Source organism: Lytechinus variegatus, chromosome 12 (assembly GCF_018143015.1).
Source record: "Lytechinus variegatus isolate NC3 chromosome 12, Lvar_3.0, whole genome shotgun sequence".
NCBI lineage: Eukaryota > Metazoa > Echinodermata > Echinoidea > Temnopleuroida > Toxopneustidae > Lytechinus > Lytechinus variegatus.
The window spans coordinates 34403745-34431361 of NC_054751.1; the positions used below are offsets into that span (position 1 = coordinate 34403745).

Genomic DNA, 27617 nt, shown 5'->3' on the forward strand with positions numbered 1-27617 from the left:
CAGGGACAGGTAACAGCCATGGCCAAAAATACCACTTTGTTGCTTCAGAAATTGCGTGGATTTATGCAAAGTACTAAGTATGGAGGTCCAATACAAGCCTATATCATCCCGTCATGTGATTCTCATCAGGTAAATGCAATGTTCAATAGATGCATCACTAAGAACCCTATATCATTGTATGACGTATGTGATGAGATATATTGGGTATATGGGGACTCACTGGTTCACTTATCCAGAAACACAATCCTACCATGATAATTTCCATTATCATACACTTGACACTTTTTAAAATATTTTTTTCATGTGTTACACCAATACATCCTGCTTATGATTGGAATTCGGGGAGGGGGGGGATGAGGGGGGACTTATGAAAGAAGAAGAATCGAGATGAGTAGTACTTGGTAGCGAGGTTCAAAATCGCACCATTCAAAATTGTTTTCTATTTGATGAAGTTTTGTGGAAATTATATTCAAATTCTACTTTTTAGATGAGTAGGAATGCTATATGTAGTTTATTTAATTAAAATAACACGTTTGTGACTTCTAAGAGGTGTCTGTGATATTTTGATCTGAAAACATTTGTCTCCTTTTGATCTAGAAATTTATACAAAGCCCTTGCCTTCTTGAATATTTTTGAACTCATGAATATTGGATATTTTATGTTGGGGGTTATTGTATTTCATCTTTGATTTTATTGCCCTCTTTAGTTTTCTTGAGTACTTACCTGAATATAGTCACTAATGAATATATTTGAGGTAATTTTTATGTTATTTTATTTTCAGAATGAATACATAGCAGAATGTGACTGCAGGCGACCATTCATTACTGGCTTTACTGGATCAAGTGGTAAGATAAGATCCCATACCATTTCAACTGATGTTGATTGCTCAAATTAAAATCCATAATTAACCTGAACTGAACAATATTTTCAAGTATACAGCAATGAAATATATATTGAATATAAATGCAGAAATGAATTAATAATGAATATCAGCATCTTCTGTCAGGAAATCACAAGTCATTTGTGCAAAGAAAAAACTGTTCAGATTTAAGCAAATTCAAAAGAAATCAAGTGAAAATAATCATTTTATCCTCTCAATTACTTTAATAGATTGATTTATTTCGTTTTAGGTTCTGCTATTGTGACAGAGCGTGAAGCAGCAATGTGGACTGATGGTAGATACTTTCTACAGGCAGCCAAACAAATGGATGAAAATTGGACACTCATGAAACTTGGTAATGATGATGGGGGATCCTTTGCTCATGTATCCCCCTCTTTGTTGTATAGCCTTCATGAAGAAATCAAATCCTTTGACTCTTTTAATAAACATTACATCACATCAGGTACGGAAATAAAGGACTTCTCCTGTAGATTTTCTGATCTTTACTTCTGGTAATTGACGGTCTAAACAGTTTGAACTTTTGAAACTTTACGTGCGTTGAGAAATGGAGGATTTTAATCTTTCCCCCCACCAAAATTGATCCAATAGATGTTTAAACATTTCCACTGATTTTGCCTCCACTACTGTAGGCAGATTGTTCTGAAAAATGTGTTTCCTTTGTAACTCTCTATCATGGGCTTAGATCCGCTTGTGCTTTATATTCATTGGGGGATGGCGCTTTGTATTATTACATGATACCCCCCCCCAGATGAATAGAACCTTCTGCGGATCGACACCATTGCTCTCAATGTGCCTTGAGTACTGTACAGAGGGAATTTAGTGCCTTAATTTACACTATAGGCTAATTATCATCATCATCATCATTTAAGGGGCCATTCCACTATTACGATATGAGACCCCTATCCATCCTGATCATTTGATCGACGGAGAGCGGGATAGGACTCGGTTATTATCGAGAGCAGCGTTATAAAAATGCTGTGAAGATGGGGGGTAACAACGGGTATTTTATTCAGATCGGCATGGTCGGCTAAAAATTATGAACATGTTCAAAATTTTATGCCGCTCTTCCCAAACAGAAAATTCCCATTTTGAAATGAGGGGGAAGCAAAAAAAGATAAAGCAACTCACTGCACAGTCATGGAATAAGCGTGATCAGGCCTTGCCTGGCATACTAACAGCGTCATGGGGACGTAATGAATCCCCCGCTCCTTTGGAAACTTTTATTACTGCAAATTATTTTTCGCTGACTCCCTGTAAAATGGTTAATTTTCCTCTAATCCTGGCCGATCTGAAGATTTGTTAAATTGTAACAAAATCGGCGTAGTGGAAATTGGCCTTTACCAAACATGGTGACTCAATGGTAGAGCACACACCTCATGAAAGGAAGGTCGTGGGTTTGATCACTGGATAAAAATGGGGCCGTCTTGATAGGTGCTCAGCATTTAGTTTGGAGAAGGGTAATAATAAGATATTGTTATGCGGGGCCCACTGGTAGAGCAGCTTTCTGACTGAAGTGGCTACCATTGGTAAATAAAACATAATCATCGTCATCATTGTCATAGTCATCATCATCACCACCACCAACATCATCATCATCACCACAACAATCATCATAACTATTGTTAGTTATTATTGCTACTATTAAAATTGATATTGAAAAGTGCTCATGTATTATAGGGAGCTTAAAAAACAAAGATTCAATATTTGTAGCTTCCTTAATCAGAATTTTTCAATGTCACTTTCCTCAATGTTTTGTTCAAACAAACAGAAGGATTTGAAAGTACAGAGGCAGAGTTGTATTTCTGCACTAGGTGGTGACCAAACAAGGCTCTTCATATTAAGCATTCATTTGGTTTTTAATTGCGGTGGTTCAGCTTATACTTCTGATTGAGTTTGAATGTTTGTTTTGTGATGGGAATAAATGGTTCGTGCTATTGCTTCTACCATATTAAAGTACCACGTGGAAGCGCTGTGGTGTAGTGGTTCTGACTCTCGCCTTGTATTCAGAGGGTCGTGTGTTCGAATCCCACCATGGCAAGGCGTCAATCCACAATTCGCCACTCTCCACCCAGGTGTTAAATGGGTACCCGGCAGGATGCAATAGCTGTAGTATGCCTAGCAATTGAGTCTTGGAACTCTTGTTGGAATGCTCCCTAGGGAGTGGAGAAGGTGCATACATTGTACGCGGGCATGCAAGGATCCGATGACCTGGGTAATATTTGTAAAGCGCTTAGAGACGTCTTTTTGATGTGTTAAGCGCTATATAAATGCGCAATATTGTTATTAAAGTATGGGTTTATATTATCCATTTTGCAGGTATGCCTAAGACTCCAACTCAGGAAAATTGGCTGACAGAGGTAAGAACTATCCTTTGATATGCTAAACCGAACATTCATGAATCTATTTTGTAGATTAGTTAATTTTCAAATTCAATAAAAATACGGATGGTAATTATTTGTTTTTATCTGTAAAGGCGTTGTGGTCTAGTTGGGTTGGGGTTTGATTACCAGTCATGGCATGTTTTCCTTCAGCAAGAAATATACCCACATTGTGCTGCACTCAACCCAGGTGAGGTGAATGGGTAACCGACAGGAAAAAATCCTTGAATGCAAGAGCACCTTAAGGCAGCATAGCTATAGCCGGGGTAATGATAATAACATTATTGTAATGCACAGTTGAGTATACATATAGAAATTGAGCAATATGAATGTATAAGTCTTTATTATTTGGTCTAAATTATCATCTTTTTTTGTTCCTTTGACAGATATTTGATTGACTATTTTGATTGAGTGAATTTGATAGACATAGATAGCTCTTGTGCAAGATCCCTCTTTATTTAGTTATGCAAATGTAAAATATCTTATCTTTACATGGTTGCTCTGTAGGACATGTTCTGCTGTTTTATTTTATTATTTCTGATCACATGGAGGATCGGGATTGATGGACATGATTGCTTGCAGAAGGTAGATAAATGAATTAGAATAGATGAAACAGATTTAAGCACCTACCCACCCCCATACACCCCAAACCAATGTGTTTGTTAAACCACCCCCCCCCCCCAAAAAAAAAAAAAAAAATCTGATTGCTTGGGTAATATGTAAAGCACTTCGATTTACTTTTCCATTTTCATATTGTCTATTTATAACGGCAATTTTGTTTTCATTTCATTTTTTATGTCAATCTCTTTAAGAAAAATATTTTTACTGATATGATTAATTTTTATTTTCTAATGGCAGGTTTTGCCTCCAGGATCCAAAGTTGGAGTTGATCCATTTCTCTTCAGATTTGGTAAGATAAATCCTTTATGACTTGCTTTATATTTTGATCCAAACTACTGATTATTGGGCAGTCAATTCTGAATAACTTTGACAAAAGTTGATTAATATTTTGAATTTAAGTATGATACAATATTGATGTTTGTGTGGAGAGTGTGGATCAGGTTTTTAAATTGAATTATGAAACTACCTTAGAGTTATTCAATAATGATACTAGTTGCATTATTTATGTATCAAAATAGTGGATTTTTGTTTTGTGACTCGTTTGTTTTATTCGAAGACCAAATTATTGTTTAGCATCAAGATATACTTGAATCACTTTATGAGATGTAAAAAAAATACAATAATTGATTTAAGTAGACCTTTCACTAATAGTTGCCTTTTGTTGATTCATCCTAGAGGCGAAGTTAACTGTGTTCACTTTTATAGAAATGAAATTATTTTATTCATGTTGCCAATTTGAGGATTCACATGCTTTTCACATATATGTCTAGCATATTGGTAGTTATTTTATTCACATTGTAACTACTATTACATAGTTCAGAAGATTTAGACCTTATTAATTTTTCCCTTTTAATAATACTATTAGAATCTTGGAAGTCCTTTTCAAGCACCTTAGAGACAGCTGGTCACTCGCTTGTACCCGTCCAACCAAACTTAGTTGATCTAGTCTGGGGTGAAGACAGGCCACCTCCACCACAGGCAGAGGTCAAAGTTCATAGTCTTCGCTATGCAGGTGGGTCTTGATTTTAAATGTTATATCAATAATTGTGATTATACTTTTGGTGTTTTTTCCATATTAAAATGTATATATTCTCATTGCAGAAGAGATGTTCAAGTTGGTCCTAAATTTACTTCATTTGAGAACTAAACTTTCATTTTTGTCTTGCCTGAACGAAGTTCGGCAGAGACCTAGTTATCACTTTTCATGTTAGTCTGTTACAAAAAATGTTTATTTTTGTTCAACTTGCCCTCATTTCTTTATTTTTCATCAATTATGTTCACACTTGCTACGTACATGTATAATCCTTGGGTAATACCATGTGTGGCTGTAAGGACAATGCCCAGGGTCAAAAGGTCAAATGATAATGAGGTCATGTCCATCTTTTTTTTAAAAGTTTTTGTTCAACTTACTCTCATTTCTTTATTTCTGCATCAATTTTTATCACACTTGGTTCAAATGATCTTTGGGTAGTACCACATGTTGTTTTTAGGATGATGGGGTCAAAGGTGAAGTTTTTGTTCAAGTTGCTCTCATTTCTTTATTTCTTCATCAATTGTATTTACAATGTGTACGAATGATCCTTGGGTAATACCATATGTGTGTTCATGAGAATGAAAAGGTCATCTGTGGGTCAAAGGTCATATTGCATTTTTTATTGATTGAAATCAGGTGAGGCCTGTGGTTCAGGAACCACCTTGATATTATTGTATATGACAGTCTGAGGTCAAAGTTCAACAACGGGTCATATAAATACATATTTTTATTGTTTGGAATAGACACCAGAAATGAAATACTCCGAAAATTTGTTTTGCCCAATTGATTGTGGGCCTGGCAGCCGCTGTGCAGCGCCATATTGACGAGGCTCTATCCCTTTAATTGTTGAACGCCAAACAAGGTAGCAGCAACTCCCATCTTTTAACGTCTTTTGGTCTGACGCGGTTGTGAGACGAACGCTCTACCAACTGAGCCAACACATACCCTATTTTGAACAGATTATTTGGAGTCTCATTTATATGGATGATTTCCATCAAACTTACTTATCAGTAATTTACCTCACAAACAGACAGAAATGTTAGAATTATATGTTTCAGAAGCGATGATCGAATACTTTGCAACAGCTTTGCAGATGAAGATAAAAAAACATTTTATGATTTTTGTCTCACCTGCATAGCAGAGTGAGACTATAGGCGCCGCTTTTCCAACGGCGGCGGCGGCGTCAACATCAAATCTTAACCTGAGGTTAAGTTATAATAATAATAATAATGGTATTTTATTCAAAGACTGTTCGCAGCAAGAGATGAATTGTACAGAACTTTTACATAAAAAACAGCATTAAACATAACAGTATCAAAATAGAATTATAAAAATACACAAAGCATAAAAAATCTACTATCATTAATACTTTGGGGATTAATATGAATCAACAGAATATTTTCAAATATAGGTTACTGCAGAGGTTTCAAATTTTGCTTGAGATATAGTACATGTATACGAGAAAGCGGATTAGAAGGATTTATGGTGTAAGTTAATTGGATTGGATTAAATTGATTTTGAATTAGTTTTTAAAATGACATCATAACTTAGAAAGTATATGGACCTAGTTCATGAAACTTGGACATAAGGTTAATCAAGTATCACTGAACATCCTGCATGAGTTTTATGTCACATGACCAAGGTCAAAGGTCATTTAGGGTCAATGAACTTTGGCCGAATTGGGGGTATCTGTTGAATTCCCATCATAACTTTGAAAGTTTATGGATCTGATTCATGAAACTTGGACATAATAGTAATCAAGCATCACTGAACATTTTGCGCAAGTTTCAGGTCTCATGATTAAGGTCAAAGGTCATTTAGGGTCAATGAACTTTGGCCGAATTGGGGGTATCTGTTGAATTACCATCATAACTTTGAAAGTTTATGGATCTGATTCATGAAACTTGGACATAAGAGTAATCAAGTATCACTGAACATCCTGTGCGAGTTTCAGGTCACATGACCAAGGTCAAAGGTCAATGAACTTTGGCCGAATTGGGTGTATCTGTTGAATTACCATCATAACTTTGAAAGTTTATAAATCTGATTCATGAAACTTGGACATAAGAGTAATCAAGTATCACTGAACATCCTGTGCGAGTTTCAGGTCACATGATCAAGGTCAAAGGTCATGTAAGGTCAATGAACTTTGGCCATGTTGGGTTTTTTTGTTGAGTAACCATCATATCTCTGTAAGTTTATTGGTCTAGTTCATAAAAAGTGGACATAATAGTAACCATGTATCACTGAACATCTTGTGCGAGTTAGAGTAGTTTTCAAAGTCAGCACTGCTGCTATATTGAACTGCGTGATGCAGGTGAGATGGCCAGAGGCATTCCACTTGTTAAGTATATGTTCCTCTTGACTTGTAACATTCTATTACAGGCTTTGCTCGGATTTTTGTGGAACATAATTGTAAAAAGAATGGTTACGAGCTATTTTGTTTTTAAATTCAGGTCAAAGTTCTGCAGACAAAGTGGCTCAGCTAAGGAGCAAGATGGGAGAGGTCCATGTCCAGAATTTGATCCTGACTGCTCTTGATGAAATAGCATGTGAGTGAAGCCAAATTATATGCCCAATCATGTATTATTTAAGGTGCTATTTACTATTTATACCTGTAATGTTAAGGTTACTTTGTGAATACGTAATGATTTCATTTTCCTGTAATTGTATGTGACTGTTATACATTCTGATGTCATCACTCATAGGCCTTCTTAGGCCGGCCGTCAGTTTTGACGGGTGTGATTTTTTAATAAAAACTAAACTAAATTAAATTAAACAGTATTATTTGGTAATACTGATTAGGCCTGCCCAATACCCTTTTTACATAATGTGTGACAATGTTTAATAAACAGGATGTTTTTTTTTCCATTTGAAGGATTTTTTAATCTATATGGTGCAGATACTAAAAGATACGATAAAATTCTCTCTTTACTCTTACGATTAGTCAAATAAAAAAGGAACCCTTAAAATTCATATTAAAAAGGATTTACTTTTTTTTAAACCTGTAGGGTTGTTTAACCTACGTGGTTCAGATATCGTGTACAACCCTGTGTTCTTCGCATATGCTGTGCTTACCCAAGATGATGTGCAGTGAGTATTTAAATAAACATAAACATGAGAATAAGCTATTTGGTTAGTTTCATGAAATAATGAAAGGCTTGTGTTTTAAAAGCAGAGTGCACTGCTATTTGCACCCTAGTATGTTCCAAAGTGTCCTTATTATATTATCTGACCATGTATAACCTGCCTGTAATGGATTCATATTGATGACTCTGTACACCAGAAATCAATCCAATTAATATTTTTTGTCAACTTCTTAGAATCATCAAGGAATATTGTATTTTGATTTACAAATATCTCACCAATAAAACTGACTACGACCCAACTGTTGATATGTCATCCAAAATAATGTAATTGATTATTGATAGTTTATTTAAAACATTTCTCTTCAATTGTTCTTAATTTGTTTTATAATTTCCAAAAAAGTGCCTTGAGCACTCTACAGAGTGGATTTGGCGCGACATAAGTCTAATTATTCTTCTTATTGTTATTTGATGAGATTGGTCTGGAATTTGATTTGATAATGTTACTGCAACAAAAGTTGTATTATAGAAAAAGTAAGACAATGGCAAATTTGTGGAATATAATTAGCTAGCAGAATGAATATTGAGTATCTGAACCTTTTGACTTGTTTAATGGAAGGTCTTTTGATACTAAGTTGTGATACATGTCAGTTTGTTTGTAGATGAGAGTAAGCTCGAATCAGGAGTACAAAGTCATATCAACCAGGGAATAGAAGTCACTCTACATCCATACAATGATATCCAACAGTTTATAGCAGACATGTTTGCTGACAATGGGGCCAAGACATGGGTGAGGTTTAGTTCATTACTGGTAGTTGTAGAGATGAGTGTTTATCTAATTGCTAAAATAGTATGAATGCTTGTAAGCAAGCAACCAGAGGACCGGTGGTTTAAAGTGCTCTCCGAGGGACCTGGTAATGAGGATAAATGCTTTACCATAAGGGCATTATAGCACCAAGGGAGGGGGGGGGGATGGGACCCGGTCAATGGATTACGATACCACTTCCAAATGTGCTATCATGCCTCCTCATTCAATATTGTTGGTGTACAAACAATTATACCTGGCTGAGATTACGTTCTATCAAAACTATACAAGTTTCAACAGTAGAGGCCATAGCATGGAAAACAAATACTGGCATCTAACCAAAACCTTTGTCCTTGAGGCGATCTACATGTAGGTCATACAGAAAAGAGTGGCAGCTCGTATGAAATGGAAAAAAGGGAAGGTTAGTAAAGAACTTATCAATCTACTTCAGATACGCCATACTTACCTATTCCCTTAAATGCCATTCGATCGCCACGCTCGAATACACCCGGCAAAAATTTCTCCTATAAAAGGAGAAAAAGTCTGCAACGCAGACTAGAGCCCTGCACGACAAGGAGGGAAACCCCGCCCTATACTATAAGTACCTTGCGTGCGTGGCTCACTTCCTCTTTCTTTTGCCGGCGCCCGAACCTAACGGTTGTGTGGCGCTTACGCTCAGTTAGAGTTTCTATACACCCAAACAGTAAAAGACTTTTCCCAAAAGTAGACAGAGGTCTCAGAACCCACGTCTCGGGACAAAAAGTAGACAGAGGTCTCAGAACCCACGTCTCATGACAAAAAGTAGACAGAGGTCTCAGAACCCACGTCTCATTACAAAAGTAGACAGAGGTCTCAGAACCCACGTCTCATCACAGAAGTAGGCAGAGGTCTCGGTACCCACGCCTCATCCGATCCCACAGCCATAACCAGACGGAGGTACGTTTCAGGCCCCACGTCTATATTATCCACCATAATGAGCCAAACAACTGGATCGAAAGACTCTCCCCGTCAGGGCCCCAATCAAGCCAGTAATAACACTTCCCAGAACAATACGAAAGAGGATGGAGCTATGAAAGATGATGGAGGAAAGAAAACCCCCAATATAGCCAGGTCTAAACGAGGTACAGGGTTCAAAATCCCCCTCAAAGGAAAAGTCAAGACCCCCTCCCAGGCCAAACCCAAGGGGAAGACAGCTAAAACCCCTACTCCGGACGAATTAACCCTCGGGACGTCCGTCACCTTACTGGGAAAGATACCGAAGGTTAAGGGGGCCGAGTTTTCTTTGGACGACTCGGATAAATTCGAGACGATTCCCGTCACCAAGAAAGCGAAGATGGGGGAATCAGGGAAGGACGTAAAAACGGGTTTTCATCCCCCTGACGACACGGACATTGCCTCGGCGGCATGGTTCATGAAGATGTTCCAGGCGGCGCAAAAATGTATGAACTTGTCGAATCAGCCGATTGCAGGCGACACCAGCGCCCCTACCAGATCAGCGGCGCAGACCAAAACTCGGCCCGACAGCCCAGGCGCCCCGACGCCGGACGGGCCGCTGAGGCGTGACGGAGTACCGGCGAAGCGGCCACGGCCAGGACAACGGGACATTGAAAGCCGTACTCGGGGGAGAAGCCCGAGTACCTGTCATGCTCCCTCTATTGATATAAATGAGGATGATTCAAACTCTGAATATGGCTACCATCGGCCCATAGCATCCCGCAAGCGAAAATGGGCAGACTCTTTGCTGTCTCAACTTTCCACTTCAGGATCAGGGAGACAGAGCATTGCTAGCGGTCGTTATGAGAAGGAGGGGGTTTCAGTGATTAGTGAGGGTTTTTCTTCAGCTATTTTTGCTTCCAGCCCCAGCTCTCGCCATGATAGCGTAGAAAGCAAGCCTGTTTCGGCTGCAGATTTGATTACGAAATACTGCCCCCAGCTTAAGGCAGAGACTACCGACTCAGAGGAATCTAAGCCTATTTTCTGTCTCGATTCGGAGCTTGGGAGACAATCTGTCAACTCAGCTGCGGTGAAGCTTGACAAACCCTTCTCATCCTGCCTGAATTACCTTAATGACAGGGGAAGGGACTTACGTCCTACCAACAGAGTGGTTAAGAAGCACTTTCGCTTTGGGGAACGAGACTTTAAGCACGCTTTCAAGACTCCCACAGTCCCAGATGCAGCCTTTTGTGTTGGTGATGCTAAGGCTAAGAGATCGCGCTACTCTAATCAGAATCCACTCGGGTCACGTAGATTTAAGCGTTTGGAGAGTCAGTTGACCTCTATTGACCAGGCAGCCAGGGCATCTATGCGCCTAGCAACCTATCACACATATCTTTTGACAGCCTTTCGGGAATCTGAGAGACTAGGTATCTCCCCAGAGGATCGCAGAGACATATGGGAGTGTGTTATGAAGATTGCAGAATACCAGTTTGAACAGGTGTCGAGAACGGCCATACTTTGCACGAGAGCAAGACGTTCACAGGTCATTGACCTACTTCAGATTGAAAAAAATGCTACTCGACTACTCGAAAGACTGCCAGCTTGGGGGGATGACCTTTTCAGTGGTCGTTTTCAGGAAGTTTTAGAATCTTCCATCTCTGCCTCTTCCACGGCTGATAAGACAGTGTACAGGTTGTCTTCACATACTTATGGCCAACGTTCCTCCTCACGTCAGCAGGCCTCTGGGCCGAGTAACCAGCAACCGCAGGGCCCCCCACAACGCGAGGTCAGGGATAGGAGCCCCCAGACCAATCAAAGGACCCCTACACCCTTTCGGGGTCGACGCAGATTGTCCCGCGGTTCTCAGTACCCCCCTAAACACTTGTGACTCCTTGGCCGGACCGTTTTCCCCAGACTTACACGCCCCCGTAGGAGGAAGGCTCATTTTCTTTGCAAAAAATTGGAGCCTCATAACAAGAGACAAATTAATTCTCAGGATAGTGTGGGAGGGATATCGGGTCGAGATCGACCCAGATTATCGGGATGCGTTCGCACAATTAACCACCTCTGCCCTCCCCCACTCTCTCGAAACGAGAGAGGCTCTTTTAAGGGAAATCAACGAACTGGAGAGAAAGCGTGCAATTTCCAAGGTGCCCTCCAGCCGAAAGATTGTTTTGTCAAATGTCTTCCTAATTCGGAAACGGTCCGGAAAATTCAGGATGATCCTGAATCTAAAGAAACTAAACAGGTTCATCGAAAACAAGCCATTCAAGATGGAATGCCTCTCCAAGATCCTGCCCCTGCTTCGCCCCCACGAGTGGGCGGCATCTATAGACTTATCGGACGCGTATCTTCACGTTCCAATAGCAAGGTCCTCTCAGCATCTCCTAGGTTTCGCAATAGGAGGGGACACTTACCAGTACCAGGCCCTCCCTTTCGGCCTTCGCTCTGCTCCTCGCATCTTTACAAGGCTCGTCAGGGTAATTGCTGTAGAGCTAAGAAGAAGAGGGGTAAAAATTTTTTGCTATCTGGACGATTGGTTGATCCTCGCCCCCTCAGAACAAACCCTTCTCAGACACTTGAAGGTCACAATCGCGTTAACGACAAATTTAGGCCTTCTCATAAACTGGGAAAAATCAAGATTGACTCCAACTCAGACTCCGGATTTCCTTGGAGCATTTATAGACATCCCGCGTCAGGTGGCAGCCCCCCTTCCCCACCGGGTTCAGAGAATGAGAGCAGTCGCGGAGCAACTCCTGTCCAGTCGTCTCTCGACTGCGAAGACTTGGCAGATTTTTCTGGGACTCTTAGCAAGCTTAGTGAATACAGTTCCCCCTTGCAGACTGAGGATGAATTTTCACATAAACAGTTTGGAGATGATTGCGGTGCAGTTAGCCCTCCAACACTTTGCATCCGAGATAGTGGAAAAGTGTGTCCTGATAAAGTCAGACAACCAGACGGTGGTAACATATCACATAGCAGACTTCTTTTCGAGGGGGCGCTATCTCCCCTCGGAATGGATGCTCCACGAGGCTGTGGCCAGGGAGATATTCAATCATTTCGGCAACCCACAGATAGATCTATTTGCCTCAACACTACCAGGGACCCAGCACTACTACCCCGAGCCCAACAAACTGAGGCTCACACTGTGGCCCATTACAGGGCAGCAGCAATCAAGGCTGGACTTTCTGAACGGGCTGCCAATTTCTCAGCAGAACGTTTACGGTCTTCCACACGATCAACCTACGACTCCAGACTCAGTCACTATGTGAGATGGTGTCGGCAGCCTAAGACTAATCCATGCAGGGCATCTGTAGGTGAGATTGCTGAATTTTTTATATCTTTGTATGACAAGAATTTGGCATGTAATACTATTCGGGGTTACAGGTCTGCCATAGCTGTCCTACACGAAGGCTTTGACAATGGTGAATCTGTTTCCTCGTCTATTTTTCTGTCACGGTTATTAAAGTCCTTCTTTCTTAACAGACCCAGTAGAAGGCTTCTTGCTCCTGCTTGGAGCCTTCCCCAGGTGTTAGTCTCCCTCAGTCAGCCCCCTTTTGAGCCAATGCATAATGCATCTTTGCGGGATTTAACCATAAAAACTGTTTTCCTTCTGGCAGCGGCTTCTGGTCAGAGGCGTAGCTCTATCCATGCTCTTACCACAGCTCCTGGGCATATTCGTTGGGAGAAAAACAAGATTAGACTTATTCCTCATGGCCGTTTTCTTGCTAAGAACCAACGGGAGTCCTCTCTCCCTCTTGAAATTGTTCTACCATCCATAAGTTCCTTTTCTTCAGCTAGGGAGGATAGATTTTGGTGCCCGGTAAGAGCATTAAAGAGAAATTCCAGTAGTTGCAGTAAACACTGATTTCATGAGACAGTCTGTAAAACAAGGCTTAATTGTCAGTATATCACCGAGGATCTAGATCTGGTACAGTTACATTAACTGAACTTTGTGAAATCTTGAAATCTACGCTGAAAAATGTTCACACCGAAGATCCCCAACACAGATAAGCGCACGTGGGACAATTTATAATTATTGCTTAGGGCGTCGGGCCCGACGCCCTACCCGATTCCTGTGCTTATTTGCTGATTTCTCAGAAATTTCACAATTTCTTCCAGAATTCTTTGGCACATGCGTTTTATTTATACAAACGGACACTTTGGTGGTCATTTCATTGGATTCTGTACGAACTCATTTTGATATCGTTACCAAAACTAGCATTTACCTTTAAAATGGTATCTTGATAAGACTAAACAATTTCGTGCTTCCGATCAACTTTTTTTTAGTTTCATTCCCCCTCACAGGGCTGTCTCGCCGGATACTATCTCTCGTTGGATTGTGGAGGCAGTGAAATCTGCTGGTGATCCAGTCATCATTCACCAGAAAATTAGAGCCCATGACACAAGAGGATTGGCTGCTTCCTGGGCCTTATTCAAGGGCGTACCCATGGAGGATATAATGAAAGCGGCATATTGGTCCAACGCTAATACATTCACATCCTGCTACCTCTCGGATGTCCTCGGTGATGAATCCAAGTTTGCGAGGGCCACCCTGTCCGGTCCCCATCGCTAATCCAAGGTATGATTTTAACTTTACAAGCTTGTCATTTGTATCTTGTATAATAGAATTGATCTGTAGGGCCTCTTGGCTTTGACCTTTGGCCTGACCACCTCCCATAGTTGTTTCCGTGGGAATCTGGCATTTAAGGGAATAGGTAAGTATGGCGTATCTGAAGTAGATTATGTTTTTCACTAGTGAACACCATATCTACGAAGTAGCCATACTTACCTATGCTACCCTCCCACCTCCCCTCTTTCTGTATCTGAGGTTCGTTTGCCTAAGAAAGAGGAAGTGAGCCACGCACGCAAGGTACTTATAGTATAGGGCGGGGTTTCCCTCCTTGTCGTGCAGGGCTCTAGTCTGCGTTGCAGACTTTTTCTCCTTTTATAGGAGAAATTTTTGCCGGGTGTATTCGAGCGTGGCGATCGAATGGCATTTAAGGGAATAGGTAAGTATGGCTACTTCGTAGATATGGTGTTCACTACTGAACAACATAATTTTCTTGGACACCTGGGGTGCACTTCATCAATATTTGTTGTGTGACAATTTATCATATCTGACAAACTTTCCTTGATTTTGTTAGAAACATTTACAGATATGCATCTCTATTTTTCTCCCCTCAGATCAGTCCCAACTCAAGCTATGCATTAACAAACCTTGTTCCAAAGGTAGGAGTGTACATTAACTTGTGTAAACTTCTTGAAGTACTCATTATACATGAAGGTGTTAGTTATATGCATGTAATTTGTTTTGTAAACACAAAAGCAAGAATAGGCAGTTATCTCTGACAAAGTAAGGGATTTTTTGTCTACTTCCCTTCATCTAGAATGATTTTGATTTTCATACTATGTCACAGAAATTTTCATTAGGTCTTTTAAGTGAAATTTTAGTAAATGAGGGAATAGATTGCCTGGTTATCATCATTTCCCCAAGCACAATTTATGTTTAGTTACTGGTAAAATTTCCAGTGTGTCAAGAACAAAATTTTAAAGTTTTCATTATCTTCTACCAATTCAGGTGCACATTTTTGACCATTTGCTTATCTTATGTTTAATTTTTACTTAAAGGGGAATGAAACCTTTGGAATAAGTAGGCTTGTGTCGAAACAGAAAAAAAAAAAAACGGATCAACGAAATTTTTAGAAAAATCAGACAAACAATGAGAAAGTTACGAGCAGTTAAATATTGTAATCACTACTGCTATGGGGATCCTCCCATTGGCAATGCAACAAGGATGTTTGATGTCACATGTGAACAACTTTCCCTTTGATGGACTATAAAATGCCCCGAAAATGTATCTTTTTGCTTTCTCTTATGGTGATACAAACTCTTTATCCATGATGTGTTCTTTTATAATCTGTATTACATACCCTCCTATAGAAAAAAAATATATGATCTACTGATAGATTTGTTAAACAGGCAATCTAAGTGAAATATATACTAAAGTAATGGGGAGAGTTGTTCACAAGTGACATCACACATCTTTGTCTCATTGCCAATTTGCTGATCTCCATAGCATTATTGATCACAATATTCAAATGCTCATAACCTTCTCATTATTTGTCCGATTTTTCTCAAACTTTCGTTGATCTGTTTCTTTGATTTGTCTGTCTTCACACAAGCTTTATTGTTCTATAAGTTTCATTCTCTTTTAATTAAAGTGAAGGGGATGAAGATAGTGTCTCTACAGCAAATCTTTTCTTGTAATGGTTAATTTGATTTTGAAATTAATAGATAATTATTTTGATCAAAATTACAATACGTTTATATATTTGTATCCCCTTGCAGCAACATCAGTACATTCATAACAGCCCCATATGGCAAAGCAAAGCAATAAAGAATGATGTAGAAATAGAGGGTATGCGACAAGCACATGTAAGTTTCTACACCTATTTTTGTAATTGTCTTAGTTGTGATTATTATTTACTTTTATTTGCGCAGTAAATATGAGCTTTCTATGTGGTGAATATAAATTGTAATGTTTATTTTTGTCATTGTGTTGTATGCAATCATTAGGATTGTGAAAGTAAAGTCTCTAGGGTGTTGCTACATTCATTTTGATATAGAGTTTATTGTTAATATGGAGCAAAGATTAATATCAAAGTAGATCACTGCTATAATCATAATCTTTAACACCATTATTATCAATCATATTTATGACCACCATCATTGTCTTCGTCATCAACACCATCATCATCATTTTCATTACCATCATCGTCATCATTACCATCATCATTATCATCATACTCATAAACATCACCATCATTATTTTCATCGTCATCATCATCCATTCTCAAATTGCCAGATTTTGAATGCATGTTATTGTTTTAATTTGATAACTCATCAAGTTGTAATGATGCTGATGATTGGTATTAACTGCCACACAAATTCCTATACATGTATCCTGTATATGACCTTTTTTTTGTTGTTTTTCAGATACGAGATGCTGTAGCCCTTTGTGAATACTTCAACTGGCTGGAACATGAGGTAAAGAAACATTAAAATCTATTATCAAGCGCAGTTTTAAATTCTGAAAATATATAAACATAGTACATTTATTTAATGTATCAGTGTCTAGTACACATTTATATTTTTTATTTTGATTTTGTTTTCATTTTCAGATCCCTAAAGGTTACCTGAATGAAGTGACAGGTGCTGATAAGCTTGAAAGTCTTAGAAGGTATCTTGAAAAATCATGTTTTTTTTTTCTTGAAAGATCACTATCAAAGAAAGCTCATCATCAAATGAAAAAGGTGATGGGTGGAACACATCTGTTATGAGGCAATTTGATGTATTAGTCTTTCTTAATCGTTCATGTTTACTATATTGCTCTCTTTTAGGACTCTACATAATTGTACAGTTATCTGAAGACCCCCCTCCCTACTCAGCAATCTATAGCTGGGAAATTTCATATAATAATCAACCTATTTGTGCTTCTGACCCCCCCCCCCCCCATTTCTCCCCTCCATTCTTGCATCACTTGGTGGACTGTTCAAGACATGAGATATCAAGAGCATTACAATTCTTCATATTTGTTTATTTGTTTATTAATTCATTTATTTATGTATTAAAACATCTTTATTCAGGTACAAGAGATCAGCATAAAACTGTTTTTCATCAATGACCTGATGAAAACATAAAGAACAACATATATCATCATATCATACATGAAAATAAAGTCAAAATCTAAGTCAGAGATAACAAAATCTCTCCAGCTTGGTAGCAAAAACAAATATTTTTACTTAAATGATAATATGAATCAAACTGAAATACTTAAGTTATCAAAAGGGAACAGTTACTAATTATAAAACTACTAATTGTATAATTTATTCACTGATAATAACACTGAAATGATAGCAATTAAATAATTATGGCATTATAGAAAATCAAGTGAAATGAATTAAAAATATAGAGAGACATTATTTCTGGTTGGTCCCATGCCTAGGGTTCATTCATTGAACAGGTCATGAAGTGAAAAGTTCATGAAAAAAAATAAATGAAGGTTAATAAATCATCCCTGATCTGTTGTTGATATCAACAGTCCTGTATGTGCAATGTTTTGTCCCGTATTTCCCTTTCAATCCTGTGTTCTTCTTTATTTTACAGTGAGCAAGAAGATTATGTGTCACTAAGTTTTTCTACCATCTCTTCCATGGGACCTAATGGTGCTGTTATTCACTATAAACCTGAACTACCCACTGCCCTTCCCCTCAACACACAAGAGATCTACCTCTGTGACTCGGGTGGACAGTATAGGTATGTGCAATGCTTTGATGACTGAATGATAATTGCCTATCCACCCTGTGATTTTGAGGGGTATATAAAGTGATATTACCCTGTCTGATGGACAGTGTAGGAATGAACAGTGCTTCAATTATTGAATAATAATTGCCTACCCACCCTGTGATTTTGAGGGGGTATATAAAGTGATATTACCCTGTCTGGTGGACAGTATAGGTATGTACAGTGCTTCAATTATTGAATAATAATTGCCTATCCACCCTGTGATTTTGAGGGGGTATATAAAGTGATATTACCCTGTCTGGTGGACAGTATAGGTATGTACAGGGCTTCAATTATTGAATAATAATTGCCTATCCACCCTGTGATTTTGAGGATGTATATAAAGTGATATTACCCTGTCTGGTGGACAGTATAGGTATGTATAGTGCTTCAATGATTGAATAATTGCCTATCCACCCTGTAATTTTGAGGGGGTATATAAAGTGATATTACCCTGTCTGGTGGACAGTATAGGTTTGTACAGTGCTTCAATTATTGAATAATTGCCTATCCACCCTGTGATTTTGAGGGGGTATATAAAGTGATATTCCCCTGTCTGGTGAACAGTATAGGTATGTACAGTGCTTCATTGAATGAATAATAGTTGCCTATCAATCCTGTGATTTTTGTCTCACCTGCGAAGCAAAGTGAGACTATAGGCGCCGCTTTTCCGAGGTGGCGGCGGCGGCGGCGGCGGCGGCGGCGGCGTCAACATCAAATCTTAACCTGAGGTTAAGTTTTTGAAATGTCATCATAACTTAGAAAATATATGGACCTAGTTCATGAAACTTGGACATAAGGTTAATCAAGTATCACTGAACATCCTGCATGAGTTTCACGTCACATGACCAAGGTCAAAGGTCATTTAGGGTCAATGAACTTTGGCCGAATTGGGGATATCTGTTGAATTCCCATCATAACTTTGAAAGTTTATGGATCTGATTCATGAAACTTGGACATAATAGTAATCAAGCATCACTGAAAATTTTGTGCAAGTTTCAGGTCTCATGATTAAGGTCAAAGGTCATTAAGGGTCAATGAACTTTGGCCGAATCGGGGGTATCTGTTGAATTACCATCATAACTTTGAAAGTTTATTGGTCTAGTTCATTAAACTTGGACATTAGAGTAATCAAGTATCACTGAACATCCTGTGCGCGTTTCAGGCCACATACCAAGGTCAAAGGTCAATGAACTTTGGCCGAATTGGGTGTATCTGTTGAATAACCATCCTAACTTTGAAAGTTTATGGATCTGATTCATGAAACTTGTACATAAGAGTAATCAAGTATCACTGAACATCCTGTTCGAGTTTCAGGTCACAAGGTCAAAGGTCATGTAAGGTCAATGAACTTTGGCCATGTTGGGGTTTTTTGTTGAATAACCATCATATCTCTGTAAGTTTATTGGTCTAGTTCATAAAAAGTGGACATAAGAGTAACCATGTATCACTGAACATCTTGTGCGAGTTAGAGTAGTATTCAAAGTCAGCACTGCTGCTATATTGAACCGCGTGATACAGGTGAGACGGCCAGAGGCATTCCACTTGTTTTCATGTACACTTGCTAAGAACAACACAAAGAGTTTCTATACCAAAAATTAGTACATTTGGAGCTTTTTAAGTAATATATACTGTATAAAGGGATATATAAAGTGCTATTACCCTGTCATGTAGACTGTATAGTTGCAGTGCTACAATGCTTCATCCTTCAAGAATAGAGTAGTCATTGTGTAACCATCCCTGATGATGTAATGGGATATATAAAGCGATATCACCTTCATTTTGCGTAGCTGTCCTAAGGAGTCGATATGTTAAATGACCAGAGGTGTGTTTCACGAAGAATTAACTGTGACTTAAGGGGTGTTGCAAGAAAATATTTGCAATCAATTGCAAATATTCTGTTGCAATTTTAACAATTGATAGATCAATTTTGACTGTAGCACATGGGATTACACTCCCTGTTTCAAGAAGCAGATTAGCAAACAACCGCAAATTTGCAATTAATTGTAAGAAATGTGATTTATTTAGGGACCAAAAAGAGAGTTGCAATTGATCACAAGTTTCTTGCAACACCCCATAAATGTCTTCTTGGATTTTTCAATTGCACTTAAATGCCCAGCCAGTCATTGGTATTCATTCGTAACTTTTCAAACAGATTTATAGAACACTTCTCAACACTTTTTCTATTTTTTTAAAGTTCATTTTTCACTCTATATTAATGGATTAATATTTCTTTAATAAATATTTATACTTGACAGAGATGGGACAACTGATGTTACAAGAACATTTCATTTTGGAACTCCTACTCAACATCAGAAGGTAATTTCAAAACCTAAAGTGTGTTTTTCACAGGACATGACAACAATTGTGAAGAATGTGAATGTCAAAGTCCAAATTAAGATTTCTTTTACTTCCAAATCATATCAAGTTTGCCTTAGAAAAAAACAACAATATTTTTGTTGTGTGGTGCTCTTAATATGTGTTATGATACTGCAACAAATAACAATGAAAATTTAGTTTTAAATTTGATTTCCAGTTTTTATAATAGGAAATAGATCATATATACACCAAACAAAACAAAAATAGATAATGATCTTACATATCTTGAAGAGTCAGATGTGCAATCCAAAGTTATGATAGTCCTTTATTAAATCCAAATAAAATCAAGTTGGTTGGCAAAGATTCCTTAAATTAAAGTTCACAATGATGGTGATGATGAAATTGATGTTGAAGCACGATGAATAACAAGAGTCATTGTAACAAGTTAAAATGTCTGTAAAGACGATGTTGATGATTAACAGTCAATTTCAGCAATCAATGGGTTGAAAAGCGTTCATTAAAACAGGTCGATGATCTGTAAAACACATTAACCTACAACGGATAGGAAGATATGGTACAGATTGAGCCTACTTTCCTTAACTTCATTTCAATTAATTTATTTCCACAAAATTAAAATATATACAAAGCAATATACAAATACATTTTCAAATAGTGGTGGACCAAATGAAAGCTCATCAGGCTTGTTTGGATGGCCCAAAATAACATTCATAAGCGCACATAGTACGTAATACATACATAATCATAAAAATACATCCATATGGCATAAGACAGGACAGGAAAGAAGGAGGAAAGAAACAGAGAGGCTATGATTATTTGTCAAGAGAAAGGGGTTGCTCAGTGTAAAGTAAGTAAGTCGTATAGTAATTAAAGTTCAAAAGTTTACAAGTCTTTGTTGTCTGAACTTCAAGTGTCTTGTTATATTCATTCTATATATTGCTTTTAATATTTTCAGGAATGTTTCACAAGAGTTTTAAAAGGTGTCATCTCCTTAGCAACAGCAGTCTTCCCAGAAGGAACACGAGGTGGGTGAAATAAGTCTAGGATCATTTTCTCTGTAGAATTCATTTTTCAGCAGTGAATGGTTTCAGATAGTACAAGCGATTGCCTAAAAATAAAGATACAGGTATATACCAGTATCAACACTTAACTCCAGTATACAGTTTACATTTGTGCTAAAAGTCAGTGAATCCCATTACAAAATGCACTCCTTCATGCTGAGTGTTGAATAGAGACAACACTACAATGTCCTGCGAACCCAGAGAAACAATTAATGAATGTAATATTTTGTCACCTGACTTCACAATTAAATATCTGAAACATGGCAGAACATAAACACTTTAAATGTATTCATTTTCTTGTGGGTTCACTAACTATTGAGCACCACTGTATATCTGTATCAGTCTACTTTTGTATTTGAACAATTTGAAGCAGTTTTCAGACCAGAATACACAAAATATGTCTTCTAAGTTGAATTTTGTCCAAGTGAAAAAGATTTCTGTGGTCATAAGAAATCTGGCGTAGGTAGATTCACCTGTTATTGATTATTATAGGCCACTCACTATATGATTAGCCTTAGAGGGCAATTCCGATTGATAAACAGACAAGTGAAAATTTCAGATGAAATTTACCAAGTAGTTCAAGGGAAGTTTTTTTGTTTTAGTTTTTGTCTCACCTGCGAAGCAAAGTGAGACTATAGGCGCCGCTTTTCCGACGGCGGCGGCGTCAACATCAAATCTTAACCTGAGGTTAAGTTTTTGAAATGACATCATAACTTAGAAAGTATATGGACCTAGTTCATGAAACTTGGCCATAAGGTTAATCAAGTATTACTGAACATCCTATTAGAGTTTCATGTCACATGACCAAGGTCAAAGGTCATTTAGGGTCAATGAACTTAGACCATGTTGGAGGAATCAACATCGAAATCTTAACCTGTGGTTAAGTTTTTGAAATGTCATCATAACTTAGAAAATATATGGACCTAGTTCATGAAACTTGGACATAAGGTTAATCAAGTATCACTGAACATCCTGCATGAGTTTCACGTCACATGACCAAGGTCAAAGGTCATTTAGGGTCAATGAACTTTGGCCGAATTGGAGATATCTGTTGAATTCCCATCATAACTTTGAAAGTTTATGGATCTGATTCATGAAACTTGGACATAATAGTAATCAAGCATCACTGAAAATTTTGTGCAAGTTTCAGGTCTCATGATTAAGGTCAAAGGTCATTAGGGTCAATGAACTTTGGCCGAATCGGGGGTATCTGTTGAATTACCATCATAACTTTGGAAGTTTATTGGGCTAGTTCATTAAACTTGGACATTAGAGTAATCAAGTATCACTGAACATCCTGTGCACATTTCAGGTCACATGACAAAGGTCAATGAACTTTGGCCGAATTGGGTGTATCTGTTGAATTACCATCATAACTTTGAAAGTTTATGGATCTGATTCATGAAACTTGTACATAAGAGTAATCAAGTATCACTGAATATCCTGTTTGAGTTTCAGGTCACATGATCATGGTCAAAGGTCATGTAAGGTCAATGAACTTTGGCCATGTTGGGGTTTTTTGGTGAATAACCATCATATCTCTGTAAGTTTATTGGTCTAGTTCATAAAAAGTGGACATAAGAGTAACCATGTATCACTGAACATCTTGTGCGAGTTAGAGTAGTATTCAAAGTCAGCACTGCTGCTATATTGAACCGCGTGATGCAGGTGAGACGGCCAGAGGCATTCCACTTGTTTATCATTATTTGACCAAGGATAATAATTATAATAATAATGAAACGTTTTTGTATAGTGCAAAATGCATATGCAAAGTTGCATGTCTCTAAGCGCTTTTTACAAAAGGAGTGGAGATGGAGGGGAGAGCATTGGGTTCTTACATTAATTGTTTACAAAATGGTGAATAAATGTGTTTTCAAGCAATTTCTAAACTTTTTGTATGGTTGTATATTTCTAAGATATTCTGGCAGATTATTGTTTCTTATTGATTGATTCTACCATTCAGGAGTTTTGCTGGACTCGTTTGCCAGACAGCATCTATGGGAGATAGGCCTGGACTACATGCACGGAACAGGACATGGAATAGGATCATATCTTAATGTCCATGAACCTCCGCATCTCATAAGCTACAAGGTCGCACCGGGGACTGAGGCACCACTTGAAGCTGGCATCTTCATGTCAGATGGTAAGTAGACCAATCTTTCTTCTTCTCTTCTCTTTACCTTTCACTTCTTCCTCCTGCTCATCTTTTTTTCCCTCTCTAATCTAAAAAAGCAGGTTTACATAAAATAGGCCTTATTGAGCCTCTTACTTGCCTGTATTGTTACATCATGTATGTCGGGAGGGTTGTGATTACATTCAATTGGTTTATTTGTAGAAAAGAGCAATTATTGGATTTCCAGTTTTGAATTCTTTTTTTTTTACTATTTGCAAAGTAATATATCACTGTCAATGTTAATTGTTTGAGCAGTTCAAGATTTGCAGCTCTTTCATCACTTTGAGCATACAGGAAAAGCAGGAGCTATCTAATATCTTTGTGTGTTATGAAGAAGAAATTGAATTGTGTGATCTGAAAAACAATAAAATAATAATGTATTCTTATGTACTAAAGTATGTATTCATAATTCTTCTGACACAATATGATGTCACATAATTCAGGAGATTAAGCACAATAAAGCCTCTTTTCTAAACCTGCTAATTTGAATTATTAAGCAAAATACCCTCCTGACAAGCTGTGGAAATATGTGAACCTTGCATTTTTGTGTTATTTTTCTTTCAAGCTTTGATTGGTATATGATTTTTCAATTTCACTTTTTGCTACGGTTGGAATCTTGAAACAACTTCTCATAACGTACATGTATTATTCTAAGTGATATATTTTAGCATCACTTCCAACTTTATAAAAGTAAACAATTGAAAATAATATCCATGAACTCTCTGGCCCGTATTCTGAAGTCAGGTTTAACTTAAACTCAGGTTTAAAATTGTGGTTTAAGTATGGACAGCCAATTGTTACATAAATCACTAACAGTAGAGATATCATACTTCAGTTCATTCCGCTCTCAAATCATTCATAATTGTGTAGGAAGTATAAATAGATGATTGTCTTCACCATCGATGAATCAGGAAAGAGCACAGTAAACATAAGAAACGTGCAACTTAATAAAAAAAATTGATACGTTTGGCTTCCCGTACTTAAACCACAACTTTAAACCTGAGTTTAAGTAAAACCCGACTTCAGAATATGGGCCTCTCTCTCCTGCAAGTCGTTCTGTTTGTATTATCTTCCCTCTTATTTTTGTAATAATTTCATTTGTAGAACCTGGCTATTATGAAGATGGATCGTTTGGTATCAGAATAGAGAACATTGTGGTAGTTGTCCCAGCTAATACAAAGGTACATTACACATCTTTTTAGCAGAGCTGCCAAGTAGTACGGATTTTCAGTATTTAGTACTGAAAAATGAGAAGAATACTGATGGTTTCATGCAAAATACTGATTTCTCAAGTTTCAGTTTTATGTGTTGTCCTATGGTATTTCTTTGAAAATACTGATTTCCTCGCCAAAATACTGATTTTCAGCTTTAAAAAATACTGAAATGTTCTTGTTCAGGTTGACAGCTCTGTTTTAGTTTTATATTTCATCAAATCTTTCAATTAAACAGGTAAAATGTTGAACTGTCTATTTAGGAGAAAAAATCTTGAAGAAGATATATTGTAAATCTTATGAGTAAATGAGAAGCAGTGCTTGTTTAGACAATGCAAGGAAAGCTCAGGAAAATGTTTATGAGCATGTTATTTTGGGATCAAATGACAAATAGATGAGAAGTATATTATGAATTTGGAAGTCTGCTTGGAGTATTGGTAATAAAGCAGTTAGTGATTATAGTTTTTTTGTTACAGATGCATGAATTTATTGTGTAAGGTTCAATGCCATAGATGGATACAAAGTTATGATTTTCTTGAAATTACATGTAGGTAAGACACATTACTATATCTTTGTTTAAATAGATATTTCATTGATAGTTTTAATAGTCATATTCTTGCAGCTTTTGATTTAATACACATGTACCTTTTTCTCTCCAGCATTCTTTCAATGGCAAGAAATTTCTGACTTTTGAAACGGTAACCCTTGTACCAATTCAACTCAAAATGATTGATCCGTCGCTGCTGACAGAAAAAGAGGTATGTATTACAGACCTTCACTTTTGAGGAGCGCGATCGCGCCGGCACTCCTACCGTGCTCCTAAAAAAAAATAACAAAAAATTGTGCTCCTAAAAAAATATTTTTTTTACATTTTACATCTTTAAATTTTTTTTTTAATAGCAGGAGCGTGATATTTTGTAAACGTATTGACCCAGGCCTAGTTTCACCACAGATTAATTAATAGCTACACAGCTATTGCATATACGATGTTAAGAATAATCTAAAATTTATCATTCATGTATTGGATTGAATTGATTTGAGCTCCTCAAGGAGAGCGATTCTGAGGAGCTCAATTGAGCTCCTCAAAAAAATATGGAGAGCGATTTATTGAGCTCCACGAAATTATAAACGTGAAGGACTGGTATGACAAATTTTATATCCCAGTTGGTAAATTATTTTAAGAGTTCAGAGAAAGACATTCAGAGAAAGAGATGTTAGATCTCGTATAACCCATCAGATCTCTGTAGCTCTTTTTGATTGTAATAATTTATTCGTGAAATGTGTTTTATTTGTTTCTTTTTTTGATAATTCAGATAAAGTGGGTGAATGACTATCACAGCCGTTGCCAAGAGATTGTTGGGGCAGAACTGGGAAGACAAGGTCGAGAAGAAGCGCTGAAATGGTTAATGAGAGAAACCCAACAGATTGGGTGAAGATGAACCCTTATATATCTAGAGGATTTTGCAAGAAACTCTGCTGCTGCAGTCAATTGCAAATTTCGAATGTCAATATGTAAATAATAGATCATGTTTAAAAATTCAGCAAATCTATTGATACATTCTATTGAAAGAAACAGACCAGGGGCCTGTTTCATAAAAGTTATTATGATAGTAACTCTGTCATCCAGTGGTTACTGCCATGGTAATCAGCCAATCAGCTTCAAGGATTTCAGGGAAGTTTCTACTGGATGACTATGTTACTATAAAAGTAACTTTTATGCAACAGGACCCAGCAATCAATTTTAAAATTTGCAATTGATTGCAATATTAATAAGCGATTTTAGGACCTTGAATTGACCTGTGACTGGTTGCAAGTTCCTTGCAATGTCTTGATAGTATCATAGGAGAAATACTATAAGCCTTTTTTGCCTTAGCTTAGTCTTATATAGTGATTTGTACTTACACTAGGATGCCACTTTTCAACCTAATTTCATCCAAAGGAAATATCACTTTTTGTACCAAAGTGCCCATTGTAAATGATTTTCATTCATGTGGCATGCCTGCTTAGAAGCGATATTGTCCGTAAGCTGTACATAAATCTCAAAATGGAGTTAAAGAAACATATTCTTGCATGTGATGCTACAATACAGAATGCAATGGGTAAGTTGCAATGGTTTATGACATTTATATCGCTCTTCTCTGCCTCCTCACTGATGAAATAGTATTATGGCCTATTTATAACATATCGTATAGTGAATAAAATCACTAAAACTGTTAAAAGCTATTTAAATCCTTGCATATTAATCTTATGGCAAGTTCGTCGACAAAATCATGCATTTGTCTATGTGATGCATATATGAAATGGGACCGGGGTATGAATGATATTCATACATGAATTTATTTTATAAGTTACATGGCGTGTACAATATTTTACATGCCTTTTTCCAGATTTTTTTTTAAATAATAGCAAGTCTGTTTACGAATAGTATTAAATCAGAAATCAAATCAACCATTTATTAATGTATTCAGGGATGATTTTATTTTGGTTATCTATAAACATGATCACTGAAACATCTGTACTTCTAGTACATGTATTTTCTTTCTGGACATTTAATGGAGACTGTTGTAGAGGCTTACATAAAGGAAATTACACCTAGGTTTTTATGATTTTAAATATTTTATGTGTCCTTGTATGGTTATATGCTAGTGACAGAATATTGATAAGGAATGCAATTATATTTTGAAATACTTTATATCAATTTATTATTATTTCATACTGATATTTAAACG

The 27617-nt window shown here is 37.4% G+C and overlaps 2 protein-coding genes across 4 annotated transcripts; both read left to right on the plus strand.

Moving 5' to 3' along the window:
• Positions 1-27231, plus strand: LOC121424890 (xaa-Pro aminopeptidase 1-like). Its single transcript, XM_041620748.1, has 20 exons — positions 1-129; positions 782-845; positions 1131-1235; positions 3218-3258; positions 4138-4189; positions 4766-4912; positions 7390-7485; positions 7945-8026; positions 8671-8809; positions 14948-14992; positions 16112-16198; positions 16760-16810; positions 16945-17003; positions 17930-18079; positions 20365-20425; positions 21399-21468; positions 23468-23647; positions 24782-24858; positions 25548-25646; positions 26202-27231. Exons 1-20 carry the CDS (start codon positions 19-21, stop codon positions 26319-26321), a joined length of 1836 nt encoding a protein of 611 aa, XP_041476682.1. The 5' UTR covers positions 1-18; the 3' UTR covers positions 26322-27231.
• On the plus strand, positions 9616-14824 carry LOC121424889. 3 transcript variants are annotated; one of them, XM_041620746.1, is made up of 3 exons: positions 9616-11258; positions 12009-13077; positions 14051-14824. In XM_041620746.1, the coding sequence occupies exons 1-3, from the start codon at positions 9798-9800 to the stop codon at positions 14113-14115; spliced, it is 2595 nt and encodes an 864-aa protein (XP_041476680.1). In that variant the 5' UTR covers positions 9616-9797; the 3' UTR covers positions 14116-14824. The 3 variants fall into 3 exon arrangements, with proteins under 3 accessions (XP_041476680.1, XP_041476681.1, XP_041476679.1); XM_041620747.1 differs by having other exon boundaries at positions 14069-14824; XM_041620745.1 differs by lacking the exon at positions 14051-14824 and having other exon boundaries at positions 12009-13666.
• Positions 27232-27617: the final 386 nt, after the last annotated feature.

Bases quoted from the DNA above. Each gene is read 5' to 3' on its own strand.
- LOC121424890 (XM_041620748.1), top strand. From the start codon at position 19: ATGGCCAAAAATACCACTTTGTTGCTTCAGAAATTGCGTGGATTTATG. The intron at 3,259-4,137 runs GTAAGAACTATC...TTCTAATGGCAG, and splicing joins AGGAAAATTGGCTGACAGAG to GTTTTGCCTCCAGGATCCAA. The intron at 17,004-17,929 runs GTATCTTGAAAA...TTTATTTTACAG, and splicing joins AAGCTTGAAAGTCTTAGAAG to TGAGCAAGAAGATTATGTGT.
- LOC121424889 (XM_041620745.1), top strand. From the start codon at position 9,798: ATGAGCCAAACAACTGGATCGAAAGACTCTCCCCGTCAGGGCCCCAAT. The intron at 11,259-12,008 runs GTGTCGAGAACG...GAAACTAAACAG, and splicing joins CAGAATACCAGTTTGAACAG to GTTCATCGAAAACAAGCCAT.